The 16,426-nt window shown below is 34.2% G+C and overlaps 1 protein-coding gene across 6 annotated transcripts in view; it reads right to left on the bottom strand.

Annotated features, from left to right (window-relative positions):
- Positions 1-5,814: 5,814 nt before the first annotated feature.
- Cdh7 (cadherin 7) overlaps positions 5,815-16,426 on the bottom strand; it is a 146,453-nt gene continuing 135,841 nt past the window's right edge. For all 6 annotated transcript variants that reach the window (XM_031379948.1, XM_031379928.1, XM_031379939.1 and 3 more), the window contains one exon: positions 5,815-10,101. In XM_031379948.1, the coding sequence (XP_031235808.1) occupies positions 9,608-10,101 (494 nt within the window). In that variant the 3' untranslated portion in view covers positions 5,815-9,607. The remainder of the gene's footprint in view (positions 10,102-16,426) is intronic.

Below are 16,426 nucleotides of genomic sequence, written 5' to 3'. Positions count from 1 at the left end.
GAAGACATGAGTGCACTGAAACTCCCTGTCCTGTTGCCACCGAGGTTCTCTTTTCCGTACATAACCTGCTCTTGTGAGGCTTCCAGCTGGTGTGGAAACTCTAAAGAGTTCTGTAGACTTGCTTTTTACAGTGGTGGAGTCACCCTCAAATAGGTCCACAGGCTTACCAGTGAAGGAAGAAATTAAAAATAATAGTACAGGAATTGGTAAAGCAAGGCCCCTCCACCTCTTCTTCTCTTTCTTTCCCTTTCCTACTCTAATTGGAGTAATAATCTTAAGTATACAAGTATATATTTTACCTTTAAAATTGGTCAAATTGAGGACACATTAAGTAAATTGATTATCAGCTTATTTGTTGCTAATTGGAATTGAAATTTCCACAGTTTATGCCTTCTCAAGAATGTTCCTCCTGGGAGGTCCTCTCGTGCTCCCACTTCTCATCTCATTATCACCCTGAAAAGGAAATATCCTCAATGCATATTCAGAGACCACGTTGATAGTGCCTTTGAGTTCAACAATTTAGATGTAACTGATAATTATGAAAATGGAGAGCACATACAGTCATGGGATAGCTCAGGAACAAGAAGCCCAAAAACATATATTTGGAGATATTTATGTCAAATTACCTGCAAAAAGATTCAAGCAAACATGACTCTTTTGAATCAGACACTAATATTCAGAGTATTTTACTCACTATCACAATAAATCTTTCAAATGCAAGTATGGTACAACAATGGAGTGCATGTTTATGCAGTAATGTTGATGAGACTTGATGGGTGTGGTTTCTGATGTTATTGGAGAAGAACATACTCAATATTTAGCATTGCTTGAGATAAAACTTTCAAAAATTTTTCTTAAGTTATTTTAAAACATAAAATTCACTATGTCACATTAATTTGCTCAACTGTATTTGCTCAGTTAAAATTGAAATTGAGGTACGGAACAAGTTTTGATAAATGTACACAATTTATTTTAGCTAAAATTGAAGCTTTATATATGATAATAGTATTTGCTGAATGAACAATTAAGCCTAAGTTAAACCTTGTTGTACTATGCATAGATCTTGTATAAAATTAGATATACAGGAGATCTTAGATCAAATTAGAGAGTCTACAGATGGAAATCAAAAACATTAAAACATGGCTAAGGTCTTGTTAGAAGAACCTATTTTATTCTCCTTACACATGTTCTTCTAGATAATAATTTTCTTTCTATAGGGTACTAAAAATGATAATTTCATCCAACTTGTTTTAAGATAAATTGTCTTTCTTGCAGTAGTCAAATGAACTAAATATTATTTTCATTGTATTTTTATCTAATTAAATTACCATGGCAATTAAAAGTTTTGTTATGATATTCTTTAAGACAGGGCTATCTCACGATACATCCTGGGCTTCCATGGAACCCATTATGTAGGCCAGGTTGAAGTCACAGAAACCATCTGCCTCTGTCTCCAGAGTCACAAGGCCTGCTGTTACACTGTCTTTATGAATGACCTTGAGCCAGCAAGCTCTGCTGTTACAGTGTCTTTATATGAGAGTGTGAGCCAGCAGGCTCAGCTGTTACAATGTCTTTTTGTATATTTTGGGCAAGCCTCATTGTCTCTACCTTATCTCTTTCTTATCCAATAAGGTTTTACTTTTACACCACATCCTTACTACTTTCAAATCTCATAGGATCTACTTTCAATATATAGTTGCAACTGTTAGTTCATTTCAGGCTATGCTATTTGTTTCTTTGATGAAGATAACCCACTACTAAAATTGGTTATTATTCTTCACACTTCAAACTATTTATCATTTTAAAATATTTAGCTTACTATGTTTTTATGTTCAAGAGAATAATTATAACGTCAGTTCTAAGAAATCCTTCATACCGTTTTCTTCATGGTAATTTATCTTGTCTGTTGATCTTTTAGGATAATTCAGTTAAAGTGAAAAGAATGTTGGAACTAGAGGCTTAACTATCATTTCCTAACTTTAGCATCTCCCTGACTCTAGTATCTCCTTGGCTCTTGCTTCTAATGCTGGCATTGTGACTTCTCACAAAGTTCCAATTATAGGTTGGACCCCGGTATCCAGACACCCATAGGTCTTGTCTATTTACAGTTTAGCTATCTAGATTAACCCTCCTAATGTCTTCTCTGGAATTGTTTTCCTTTGCTTTTGGTTTTGTTTGTTTGTTGGATTTTTTGTTGTAGATTTTGTCTTGTTACATATATATATGTATATATATATATACATATATATATATATAAATCTTCTGAAACATGGGGTCAGATTATATGAACCTGCAGAGAAGTGACTTTTCTTTTCTATAGTGACATTGTGTTCTTTTAGGAAATCAACTCAACATAAATATAATGTGATAGTTTTTTGCAAAATCATAATTCTATTTTCTCACTACTTTAAAATTAAATTTATTATCATTTTTATGATTAAGATATTTTAGTAGAAGATAAAAATCCAATAGACTTAGAAATAACTGAAGCTTTCTCAAATTGTAAGGTATAATTTGAAAATAAATTTCAAGTACTTTTTTATCTACCTAAACAGAATACCCTTCCTTGAAAGTGAATGATGATAAAAAAGTTGATGGATAAATGACGATGACTTCTTTTTCATCTCTGCTTCCGGTGTTTTCTGAGATACATTACTATAATTCTGGACTTTGGAGTTCTCTTCATTAAAAAATTGATACCTGTTCTGCAGAAATAGTGCATGACTCTGGAAATTCTGTTTATAAGAAAATAACTTCACAAATTCATGAGGATTTTTCTGGAACTTAAAATTGCATGTACATAGAAAAAATTTATTGTAATTTCATACAAAATCAATTGCTTACAAAGAAACATCAGAATAAAGTAACAATAATGCCCATTATAACAAGTGAGACAGAGTAAATTAGAGTATACGATAGGAAGTTGCTATTTGAATTGGGGAAATATTTATTTCTACAGTATTTTTTTCTGTCTATTTTTTTCCACTTATTTTTCTCTTTGCTTTTTTTTAAAGTTATGGTCTTGCTATAAATCCAGGAAGGGCTCACAATTTCAATCTACCTATCCCAGCATCCACATTATTACGGTCATACCATACTTGTATACATTTTCTGTTATTATTTTAATGTAACAAAGCACAGATCTGAAACAAAAACAAAGCTTTGAACACTCTGAGTTCCTATAGCACTCCACATACTATTTCACTCATGACTCCGTTATTCACTGTATACTTTATGCACATTTCTATATCACTCTGGTGTGGTAACTGTACATTGATGCCTGCATCTACATATGAAATGTCCCATACTTATTTCACTTCAAGGTAGTATTTACTTGATCACGAAGGATCCTTTGAGGCTCTGCCACACATTCAAATCCTATATTTGTATTATAGTCACACTTTCAAGGGCAAATATAACTGGATGTTCAGAATTGAGTTTATTATCAGTGGATTAAGGGTTTCTGTAATATATCATATCATTTTTAGATAAATGACTCTCAAGCACTTTTGATTACTTTAAAGATAGTTACACTAGAATCATATTAATATGCAGTAATAATTTTAGTTCAAGATATGCTATAATATGTTACCTATATGAAGTGCTCATTCCTCTACATTTTCATAATTCCATTTTTCAGAATTCTGAAATAATGAGAAGCTTCAAAATGTGGGGTCATTTTCAAATTTCTTCACATATTGTTCTAGATATTAGATCTGGTGCATATAATTAATTTAAAAATGGAAATAAATATCAAAAGATACTTTTAAAAGTACCCATTATCCCAAACTTCGATTAATGCTTGTACATTCTCCATGTATAGCAATGTGTCTTTATAAACTCAAAATTTTAAATCATATGTGTTTCATAAAATTTTAAATATATAAGTATACATATGCAAATTTGAAGGCGTTTGAGTCTATATGTGTTCATATGTGTGTATATATAAGTGTGTGTGTTTGTGTAGTGTAACGTGTATGTGTTTTGAGTGTGTTTTGTGTGTATATGTATGGCAAAATAACTAGATTTTTAAGAATCTCATTTTTTTCCTGCTGCTGTGGGTACATACAGACAAACTGACTTCTGAGTATTATTGCTTCCTTTATATTTTGCCATAGTTTTGTTCTTTAGTGATACAGGGAAACACTGAAAAGCATCAGTCTTCTACCTAGTCATGACATGAGTGCAGAAAAATTGTTCCTGGCTGGTTTCCTTGTGGAAAATGATAGTTTAACTTTTGTATATTATTGCGACCAGATGTTTGCAATAGACTCTAGTGGATTTTGACTCTATTTCTATTAATTATGCCAATGACCTGCGTTAGCATTCAGAACTTTTCTGAATTCAATACATTAAAAATAAACGTAATGGACTTTCAGGGTTGTTTTGATTTGCATTTCCCTGAAGACTAAAGGTCTTTGAACATTTCTTAAAGTGCTTCTCAGCTATTTGGGATTCCTCACTTGAGAATGCTCTGTTTAGTTTGTACCCATTTTTTTTAAATTGAGTTATTTGGTTTCTTTAAGTTTAGTTCCTTGCGTTCTTTATATATTTTGGATATTAGCTCTCTATTGGATGTGGAGTTGGTGAAGATTTTTTCCCAATCTGTGGGCTGTTGATTTGTCCTATCAACTGTGTCTTCTGCCTTACAGAAGCTTTTCAGTTTCATGAGGTCCTATTTATCAATTGTTGATCTTAGAGCCTGAGCCCCAGAACAAACTGGAATTCTATTTAGGAAATTTAACCCTGTTAGGTTTAGTCTCATGAGCTTTTAAATGAATAATATGGACCATGACTCTGTTTTAATAATCAAGATATGAAAGTATAAGGAATTAGGCTGTGTGTATGCCGTACACATGAATGCCTTACACATATATGCTTACACTGAGTGTCTTGGATAGGTTCATTGACCTTGGATGACAGATATTCAAGAAAGCTGATAGCATTTCACAAAAATTAATTCATTTTTCAGATCCTGTGTTAAAGATGAGATCATATTTATATAGCAAGACATGACAATTATACATTGTTCATCTAAGTGTTCTTCGTTTAGCAATCAAGCTCTTTCTCTCAATATAAATTGTACTTTTAAAATGTATAATTAAATTTGACAAGATCAATAATGCACTCCCTTAGCCAAATGCCTGTCTACTACTTTGTTTGTAGTTGCTTCACATAAACTTCTCAATGCTTCCACTATTACACATGTATATATTTCAGGTAAACCAAATCTGGAGAAGTCCTCATTGCAGTTTAAATGTATGGAACTATCACATACATTGATTTCTGCTAGAAATTTATACTGGGAATTTTGTGTTTTTTCTCTAATCACAGTCTTAAATATTGTTCAAATTCTCTGCAGAATAATCCAGCTATATTGAAAATGTGCAGGATATAAATTCTTTCTTAATCTTTATTATATATAAGGCACTGGAATCTGAGTATCAATTTTGATCAATTACATTTACTCACCACACAAGACTGTGTTAATTTCTCCTGCCAACATTTTATATACCTTTGTATATATGCACATTATTTATTGAAAGTAATTTAGACTGCTTATTAAGATCACAGTACATGCAGAGTAACACAAAGTAGATGAACTCATGTATTAATTATCATGTCTTTTGCTTGCCTTTAGCTGTCTCTGACCTGAGTTAAGAGGAAGATTTAATCAACTACAATTATATTAAATTAACTGTAAATAAACATCTAAATAGTGATTAAATAATACAATTGAAGCAATTAAAATATTGTGTAAGTCAACAGATAACAGGTTAAAATTATAAACATGATTAATATTACTTGCTAGTGTTTAGAGAATTTAAAATGTTAAAACAAAACTGCTTTTCCTCTTACAATATATTGAACAGTTTATTTTCAGTTTCTTCCAGGTCAGTATTTGAACACTGCACTGGCATTTCTATTTCTGCTTGTGGTTCATGTGACAGATGTTGCCCATACCTGTACCCCTTTCCTGTTTGTGAAGAACACCTGTCTATGCCTGCTCATTACCGAGGAAAGTGTAGATTAAACATGCTTAGAGTTAGAGCAATTGAAAATATTTATGGATGTTGAACCCTCAGATCCATACCATCAAATAGTGATTGTATACCTTGGCCATCTTTGCATCCAGGCCCAACTTCAATTTGTCCCAGTAGCTGCTTCTATTAAAGAAGAGGGTTGAGTACATTGATTACTAGTACACCGATCTAGTCACTGGCTCCACCTGTCAATTTTTTTCTTTTTGTGAACTTGTACTTGATTTTGTTTTGTAGCTGACAATGGCTTGTTGTCTGGTTTAGTTTATATTTTTATCATTATTTTAAATTATCCAAAATTTATAATTCAGAAGAGATATTTGGTGTATTTTTTGGCACATATAATAATAAATAAACTTGAAGTAGATTTTAAAGAAATCCAACTGTTAAAAATGTTAATCAGCAGACCATGAATTGCTGTTATGTATAAATGAGAAATGTTTAAACACATGGACTACCTTCCTAGTCTTTTGAACTACAATTGTTAAGACATCGACTCTTATAACGAAGTGTGCAGTCCCTCTGTGCCACAATTACTTCCAATGGTGGTGCATCTGTGATTAAGGATAGAATTTAGCACATATTTTAAAATCACTATTAAATATTATTCAAAAATTATCTATGGTGATGAGTTATTGTGTGATGAATTAGTTTGGGGTATACAAGTCTAATATTTTCATGTAAAACTTTAACTCAGGTAAAAGAGATTGAAAAAAGAGAGTTACCATGAGTATATGGCAACTCTGGGATGTAGATAGGACTAGGATTCAAAAATAAAAAGGAAAAATGAGTAAAATAAGTAGACAGCTAATAAAATCTTTTTAGCAGACAATATGCCACTGTCTAAATTGCCTAAGTCTTCTATGCATATCAAATGCAGGAAAATTATACTAATGCAAATAAATTTCAAGAATAAGGTACATACTGGTTCTTGAGATACATCTGGCTGTTTAAAGTACAATGATAAATTTAAATCACTAAATAATAAATATATGTATTTAAACACACTTTGGTAAATCCCTAAATTTGTGTAATAATTCATCTTTTTAGTCAACTGATGAAATCTTTTAGCTCTAATGTATTATTATGACAAACAGCATTAGATTTTAGAACATAAACGCAAGCTAAAATAATAAATAATAACACTCTTACCCTCATTGCTGTTAAATTTGAGTGTGTCATATAAATTCTACTGATAGTAAGGACATATGTCCATCTATTTTCAGCAATTTCATAAACTACAATAGAACCTAATTAATATTGTGATAGACGCAAAGAATTTCAAACCAGTAGTTAAAGTAAACCATTCTTTTCTTGAGCTACCACTAGCAAAAGGTAAATCCATTCACATGTCAAAGTGATAAAATCTGTTTCACAACCAGAGGGTCCTTTAGTAAAACTCAACCACAGCATCATTTGGTAATATATATATACATATATATGTATATATATATTACCAAACATTTTCATATATATACACATAAAAGAAAATTAGAAGTTTTACACCACTATCCACTGCAGTAAATATTTCATTTTCTTCCAGATATCAGGGGTTTGTTACAAACTATTTTCTTAGCATTTTGCAGATTCAGCATCTAAATAATTCCTGCACTACAATCTTATTTTATTAAAATAGAAAGATATGATGTTTGGTTTAATTTGAAGAATTTGTTTTTCTTTCTAAGAGTTATAAACAGGATATTTTACTCTGTTGTAAAACTTTATACATAAGACTCTGAATACAGCAAGAAATGTAGCAACTATCTAGTCATGGAACAATATCTAAATAACTTTTTCCATTTAAGGACTGTATATAGATTAACAAATTTATTGAATTATTGATATTATGCAGCTGAAGGCCACTTTCACATTCCCCATTTTTAATTGTGGACTACAAGTTACAGCATCCTACATAGCTTCTTCTCACTTAACCAACAGAATATTTTAGTTCTCATCTCTGCTTCTCCAAAGGATGACTTTTACAAAACAATTCATACACAGTACTCACAATGTATATGTTTTCTCAGAACTAAATAATTAATCTTGAAACAAAAAAGTAAAGAAAAATAAATTCATTATTATTTGATTATGTACACAATAAACTAGCATTAATCTAGGAAAAATAAGTACAAATATCATTTTGTTTTAAAAAGTCATCGGATTCTGAGACATTCATCTCAACCTTAAACACATATGACTACTTGAAATTGCTCTATTCAATTTGGCACTTCTAAACAACTAGAGAACTTACACATCATTCAATGCTTGCATGACACCATGAGTTGAAATGTATGACATCATATTTTGTAAAATATACTGAAATTTCAGTTTCTCACTCAACGTGTTTACAGCAAAGAAGGCTGAGCAAGGCCCTTGAAAGTCTTTGTAGCATATAGAACTCTTGATTTTTGGAAATTCATTTCTAAGTCAAAGAAAAGCCTTAATATTCCCCAAGACTTACTGAAATTCAAATACTTTGTTCCCACAATTTTGTGCACTCTAGTGGCTTAGAAGGACAATATGACTGTCCTTAGAGCCATGCTTTTCTTTGAGATGTGTGTAGAAATGATGCTCTACTGCTGTGCTGTGTCACTCCATTTTCATGCTTCATGTCCTTCCTGTAGTTCATGCTGCAGAAAAGCCAGCTCGTGCATATGAGCCTAACACCATGAGGCAGTAAGATAAACCTGAACAGAGTGGAGACTAGAGCTCCAAAATAAACACAACACTATGTCTTAAATAAAAGTATATTCTTCTGTACAAATCAGAAGAGCCAATGAAAATTAACAAATAGACAGCAACTACTGGTTTAAATGTTTCATACATGAGAGTTTCAAAACTACTTCAAACTTGGAGAATTATTTACATTTTTTCTTACTTGGAACACTGCATATAATTTATTGGCAAACCAATGACTTATGTTGTGTTAAATTATTGGGTTTTATTCCATCTTTTTACTTAGGGAAGTTATTACAAGAATTTTATATGCTGATAAATAAAATAAAATATTTTTGTGCACCAACAGTGATAAAATTCTGTTGAGCTCTACCTTTTATAGCAATCTTAAAAGCTTTAGTCGAGATGAATTCTTCCAGGTTTGGATAGGCAAGAAGTTCTAGGATTTTGTGAATGGTGTACCAGGCACTATTCTTCTTACAGAGAGTACCATGAAAGTTAGAGCCAGGTGCCTTTGGCTCCCTGACAACACAGGATATTACTTTATCAGGCAGGTAAGGTAGCTTTGCAGGTATATGAGAGTTGCTATCTATTCACAAACCACTATATATTTTATGTAACCACAAACAGAAAAACAAAACAAACCACCAAAAAACATAACTACAAATGCTTAGAGTCTGTGGTCAGTGAAATCCCTTGGATAACCTAGTGAATGTTTCACCAGGGCAGAAGACTTAACAGTTAAAAATGGAGACATATTTACAACCTCCTTTTGTCCCACAAGTGGAATTGCTGTTTACTGTATGTAGTATTTTCCACTTTTCTTTCCCTTTTGAATTTTCTTTTTCTGCTGCTTTTTCTTCAGTACATTTCAAACTAAGAGTCCATGGCTATGAGTACAAACTCTCTTGGCCATTTCCATACATTTCAGCCAGTCGTTTAAAACGGGGACCCCAGTCACTAAGGTAGTCATAATTCTGATCTGAGTTTGAGCTGATGGAATCTAAAGAACTGAGAGATTCAGCTACTGAGCCATTTCCTTCAAATGCATAAGTCTGAAGAGAGTCATATGGCGGAGCCCCTGGATCCACATCAGCTTCTTTCAGTCTTTCCCAAATAAATTCCCTAAAAATGACATTATCTGGGATGTTTTTAAAAGTCGGTCGACTCAAGAACTGAATTTCAGGAGTCACATCTCTCCGAGTTTTGCTGTCTCTAATGACATTGAGGTTTCTCAGTGCAGCCATGTCAAAGGCTTCTGTGTCTTCTTCTCCTCCGCCTTCATCGTCATATCTGACTATGTTTTCTCTAATATCCCTCTCCTCATCAAAAATGAGAGGCTCTTTTTTTCGTCGTCTCATGGTAACAATTAGGAGGATCAGCACTGAAACGTGAAACAGGAGAGAGAAAATGTCAGATCGCATAGGAAGGACTCCAATATGTGGTAAGACTCATAGTTTGCATTCCCCAAGTAGGCAAAAAGGCTGGCTTCTCTGTTTTATGGGAATTCACAGCATCAGATGTGTTAAAACTGTAAACGATGTGTTTAAAATGGATGCTTTTATACATCAAAAACTCTTTTCTACACCTGCTCATGATTGATGTCTTGCTCTAACCTCCAAAATATTTGATAGAACAAATTCTAGGGGCAGTTCCAAATAAATATAATTTCAAAGCAACATATTACCAAGGGAGCTTTTGAACTCCTTAATTACTAGGAAGGCAAAATGGCATTTATAAATGTTTTGCATATAATTTAACAAGTACAATGTAAGATGGAAATAGATTACAGAATTTGATCAGAGTCTTTGAAGAAATAAATGTCTTGTCCTTGTTATGAAATTCAGCTGTTTAATAAATTCCAGGATGTCATGCAATATATAAAGATTAAAAGCTTTTGTGATAAAATGAGTCTCATTTTAAAGTGTGAAATACTGAACCTAGACTCTGTAGACTTTTAGCAGTGGTCAAATATTTAAGAAACAAGACATTTTAACATTTGGATTTTTCCTCTTGTATAAAAACTACTATTAAATGTTGATATGTGCAGCCTCTCTGAAAAGAGAACAAGAAGATAACAGTTAGTATTATACAAATATAATACACTCTCATTTTAATACAATCCTATGAGGAAACTTCACTACTCACAAGTGGCTGCTAAGACTGAAAATACGTTCCCGATCATGGCTTCCAGATTTGAGGTAAATAGGGTAAATAAAATGGCTGTTCTTCCTTTCACCATAAAACAAAAGAGATGATGATTCTCAGCACCTCATGGTACCTTCCCCAAAACTGATCATATAATCAGTCACAAAACAAGCCTCAACAGATGCAGGAAGGTTGAAATAATCCCATGCATTCTATCAGATCACCACAAACTAAGGCTGGATTTCAGTAATAACAAAATCAACAGAAAATCCACGTACCCAGGAAACTGAAAACTCATTACTCAATGATAACTTGGTCAGGGAAGAAATAAAGAAATTTAAGACTTACTGGAATCCAACGAAAATGATGACACAGCATACTCATACTTATGGGACAAAATGAAAGCAGTGCTAAGAGGAAAATCCATAGCATTAAGTGCCTTCATAAAGAAATTGGAGATATCCTACACTTAAAAGCACACCTGAAAGCTCTAGAACAAAAGGAAGCAAACTCACTCAAGAGGAGTAGACAGCTGAAAATTGTCCAAGTCAGTGTTGAAATCAACCAAATAGAAACAAAGAGAAGGAGACAAAGAATCAACAAAACCAAAAGCCAGTCCTTTAAGAAAATCAACAAGATAGATAACCCCCTAGTTAACTTATCTAGAGGTCATAGAGACAGTATCCAAATTAAGAAAATCAGAAATGAAAGGGAGACTTAAAAATAGAAATGGAGGAAATTCAAAAAAAAAGTTAGATTGTACCTAAAAGAAGCCTATACTCAAAAAAAAAAAAAAATCATGAAAATTCTAGATGAAATGAGTAATTTTCTAGACAGATGCCAAATACCAAAGTTAAATCAAGACCAGGTAAACTATCTAACCAAGCCCATATCTCCTAAGGAAATAGAAGCTATTAAAAAATCTCCCAACCAATAAATAAATAAATAAATAAATAAATAAATAAATAAAGCCCAGGGCAAGACAGCTTTGGTGTAGAATTCTACCAGATCTTAAAAGAAGAGCTAATACCAATACTCCTCAAGCTGTTCCACAAAAATAAAGACAAAAGGAACATTACCTAATTCATTTTATAAAGCCACAGTTACTCTGATACCTAAACCGCACAAGACCCAACAAAAAAGAGAACCATTTTATTTATGCATATCAAAGAAAAATACTCAATAAAATTCTAGCAAGCAGATTCCAAGAATACATAAAAATTATCATTCACTATAATTAATTAGGCTTCAGCCCAGGGATTAGAGTTTGGCTCAATATATGAAAATCCATTAATGTAATACACTATATAAACAAACTAAAAGAAAAAAATATTACATGATCACCTCACTAGATACTGAAAAAGCAATTGACAAAATACAAAACTACCCTGTTTCAAAAAGTTTGGAGAGATCATGCATTCAAGGGCCTAAACATAATAAAAGCCATATATTGCAAACCAATAGTCAATATCAAATAAATGGAGAAATACTAGAAGCCATCCCACTAAACTCAGAGACAAGACAAGGATCCCACTCTCCTCATATCTACACAATTATAATTTCCAATTTCTACCTAGAGCAATAAGACCACAAAAGGAAATGAAGTTACAAAGCCAAGATACAAATTATCAAAGAAGAAGTGAAGATATCAATTTGCAGATGATATGACAATATACATAAGCAACTCCAAAAATTCTTCCAGAGAAATCCTACAGCTGATAAACAACTTCAGCAAAGTAGATGGATATAAAATTAAATCAAAGACATCAGTAGCCTTCTTTTATACAAATGATAAAAGGGCTGAGAAAGAAAATACAGAAACAACACCATTGACAATAGTCACAAACAATATAAAATATCTTGGAGTAACTCTATACAAACAAGTGAAAAATTTATATGACAAAAACTTTATGTCTCTCAAGAAAGAAATTGAAGAAGACCTAGTTAAAAGGAGAAGTATCCCATACTATTGTATTGCAGGAATAGCATAGGAAAAATGGCTATCCTACCAAAAGCACCTACAGATTCAATGTAATCCCTATCAAAATTCCAACAAAATAATTCAAAGACATGGAAAGAGTAATTCTCATTTAATAAAAAACACAGAATAGCAAACACAATTCTTTACAATAAAATCACCATCCCTGACTTCAAGCTATACTACAGAGCAATAGTGATTAAAAAATAAACAAAAACCCTGCATGGCTTTGCTACACAGGTAGACAAGACGGTCAATGGAATAGAATTGAAGACCCAGAAATAAAACCACATATTTATGGACACTTGATCTTTGACAAAGAAGCCAAAAATATACAATGGAAAAAGGAAAGCATTTTCAATAAATGATGCTGCACTAACTGGCTGTCAGTAAGTAGAAAAACAAAACAGAAACAGGAATGAAGCCCTCAAGGCCAGCTGAGTCAATGGAAATATGCAACCTCAGGGGCTGGGAGGGAGAGGGGATCCTCTAGAATATACCAGAGACCTGAGATGTGAGAGACTCTCAGGATTCAAAGGGAGAAACCTTACTTGAAATGCTCAACAGTGGGGAGAGGAAATTTGTAGAGTCTACTTCTAGTAGAAACACAGGGCATGAAGTGGGGAGATAGGGTTACCATCCCACAGTCCAAAACTCTAACATGGAATTGTCCCAGTATAAGAGAACTGCAGAGACAATATTGAAGAAGAGTCTGAGGAAAAGGATGTCCAGTGACCAAACCAAATTGGACTCCATCTCAAGGAGAGACTGCAAGGCCTGACACTATTACTGATGCTATGGTGTGCTTACAGACAGGAACTTAGCATAGATGCCATCTGAGAGGGCCAACAAACAGCTGACTGAGACAGAAGTAGATATTTACATACAACCAATGACTGAAGTTGGGGACCCCTGTGGTTGAATTAGGGAAAGGCTGGAAGAAGTTGAGAAGGAGGATGACCCCATAGGAAGACCAGCAGTCTTAACTAATCTGTATCCCAAAGAGCTCTCAGAATCTGAGCCTTCTACCAGGCAGTGTACATGAGCTGGTCAGAGGCCCTGGACACATCCACAGCAGAGGACTGCCTGATCTCGTTTCAGTGAGAGAAGAGGCACCTAATCCTGGAGAGACTTGAGACTCCATGGAGTAGGGAGGCCTGATGGAGTGTGGAGGTGTGGGGTGGGGACATCCTCTTACATACAGGGGAGGAGGAATGGGATGAGGAGCTGTCAGAAGGCAGAATGGAAGAGGGTGAAAGTTTTGACTACACAATGGAGTAGCTATTAAATGGAGTACTCAGCTATTAAAAACAATGAATTCATGAAATTCTTAGGCAAGTGGATGGAATTAGAAAATATCATCCTGAGTGTGGTAACCTAGTCACAAAAGGACACACATGGTATGTACTCATTGATAAGTGGATATTAGCCCAAAAGCTTGGAATATCCAAGATGCAATTCACAAACCACATGAAGCTCAAGAACTAAGACCAAAGTGTGGAAGCTTTGGTCCTTCTTAGAAGGGGGAACAACATACTCACAGGAAGAAATACACAGACAAATTTTGGAGGAGCAGAGACTAAAGGAAAGGTCATCCAGACATTATTGCAGATGCCAAGAAGTGTTTGCTGACAGGAGCCTGATATAGCTGTCTCCTGAGAGGCTCTGCCAGAGCCTGGCAAATACAGAGGCAGATGCTTGCAGCTAGCCATTGTACTGAGCACCACATCCCCAGTGGAGAAGTAAGAGAAAGGACTTAAAGAGATGAAGAGGTTTGCAACCCATAGAAAGAACAATAATATTAACCAACCAGACATGTCCCCCCAACCTCCAGAGCTCCCAGGGAGTAAACCACCAACCAAAGAGTACACATGGAGGGACCCATGGCTCAAGAAGGGCAGAGAATGGCCTTGTTGGACATCAATGAGAGGAGAGACCTTTGGTCCTGGGAAGGCTTGATGCCCCAGTATAGGGGAATGCCAGGGCTGGGAGGCAGGAGTGGGTGGGTAGTTGGGTGAGCACCCTCATAGAAGTAGGGGGAGTTAGGATGGGATAGGGTGTTTCGGGATGGGAAACCAGGAAAAGGGATGACATTTGAAATGTAAATAAATAAAGTATCCAATAAAATAAAAAAAGATAATTCAAAGAAATGTCTGTTCTTGAATTTGTGGAATTTAAATCTATTTAAAACAAAACACAAGTGTAAAATGTCTTTTTTTAAATAAAGAAGAGATTATTTTAATTTTGAGTCTACAGATATTTTTTTCTGCATGCATGGCAGTTTTCCATGTATGTGATGGTTGCCTGTGAAGACTAGTAGAGGATATGAGATCCCCAAGAATTGGAGTTACAGATTATTGTGAACTGCCATATGTGTGGGTACTAGAAATCAAGTACAGGTCCTCTGAAAAGAGCAACCAGTGCTTTTAATGACTGAGTCATCCTTATGTCCAAAACATGGTAAATTATCATTAATTATATGTCAAAAACCAAAATGTGTTTCAAGAAATTTCATTGCATTGGCTTAATTTTTTCTGAAAGTTTTAGAAGACTGAATATACAAGGTAACTATGTTACTGTCTGGGTTATATTATTCTCACCATATTTTTAAGTGTGTGCGTGTGCATGCATGTGTGTGTGTTTTTGTGTGTGTGTGTGTGTGTGTGTATGTGTGTGTGTGTGTGTGTGTGTGTGTGTGAGAGAGAGAGAGATTGAGAGAGAGAGAGAGAGCATGACCATGCAACAGGAAGTCAGAGTCTGCCCAATGTGCATGTTTACTTGCTCTGTATTTAAGGTTGAGGTATGTTCCATTTGTTGTGTGTTAGAAAGACTAAGTGTCTCATCAGCATCTGTGGACCTTCTTGTCTTTATCTTATAGCACACTATAGGAGTGCTGAGCCCGCTGGCCTGAACTAGCATGCTTGGGTTTTCTGTGGTTTCTGGAGATTCACACTCAGATCCTTACATTGTGCAGAAGCATGTGGCACTTGGAGCTAGATCCCCAACATTTTATTGTAAAGAAGCTTAATGGACAGGAGTATTTAGTTCAGTGATAGAATATTTTTTTTAGCATGTGCAATGCATTGAGTCTGATCTTTAACACTTCAAAACATAAACACAAAATCCTTAGAATGAGTGTAACATGTCTTAGTTGTTACGAATATTTGAAAATAATAATATAAAACAAAAAGACACTGATACAGGTTTTCAACTCGGTCTGTGCTTAAAATAGATAATGTGATGGAGCTTGGGAATACTTCAATATTTAAATTATAAGCATGAGAACCTGAGTTCAAATCAATACTGTGTAAAAAAGACAAGCATGACAGAATGTCAGCAACGCTGCTCTAAGAGACTAAGATAGGTATTCGGATTCCAGAACTGTCCAGCACTTTGAGATAAGGAGACTTAGGTTTAATTGAATGACACTGTCTAAAAAATTAAGAAGTCATTGAGAAACACATCCCAGTGTCAGTCCCTGGCCTCCATTTATGAATCTACATAAGATACTACACACATACACACGAAAATATACTACACACACACACACACATACACACACACACACACACACACACACACA

Source organism: Mastomys coucha, unplaced genomic scaffold (assembly GCF_008632895.1).
Source record: "Mastomys coucha isolate ucsf_1 unplaced genomic scaffold, UCSF_Mcou_1 pScaffold1, whole genome shotgun sequence".
In the NCBI taxonomy this organism is placed as follows: Eukaryota; Metazoa; Chordata; class Mammalia; order Rodentia; family Muridae; genus Mastomys; species Mastomys coucha.
This window is presented reverse-complemented; position numbering and strand designations above follow the sequence as displayed.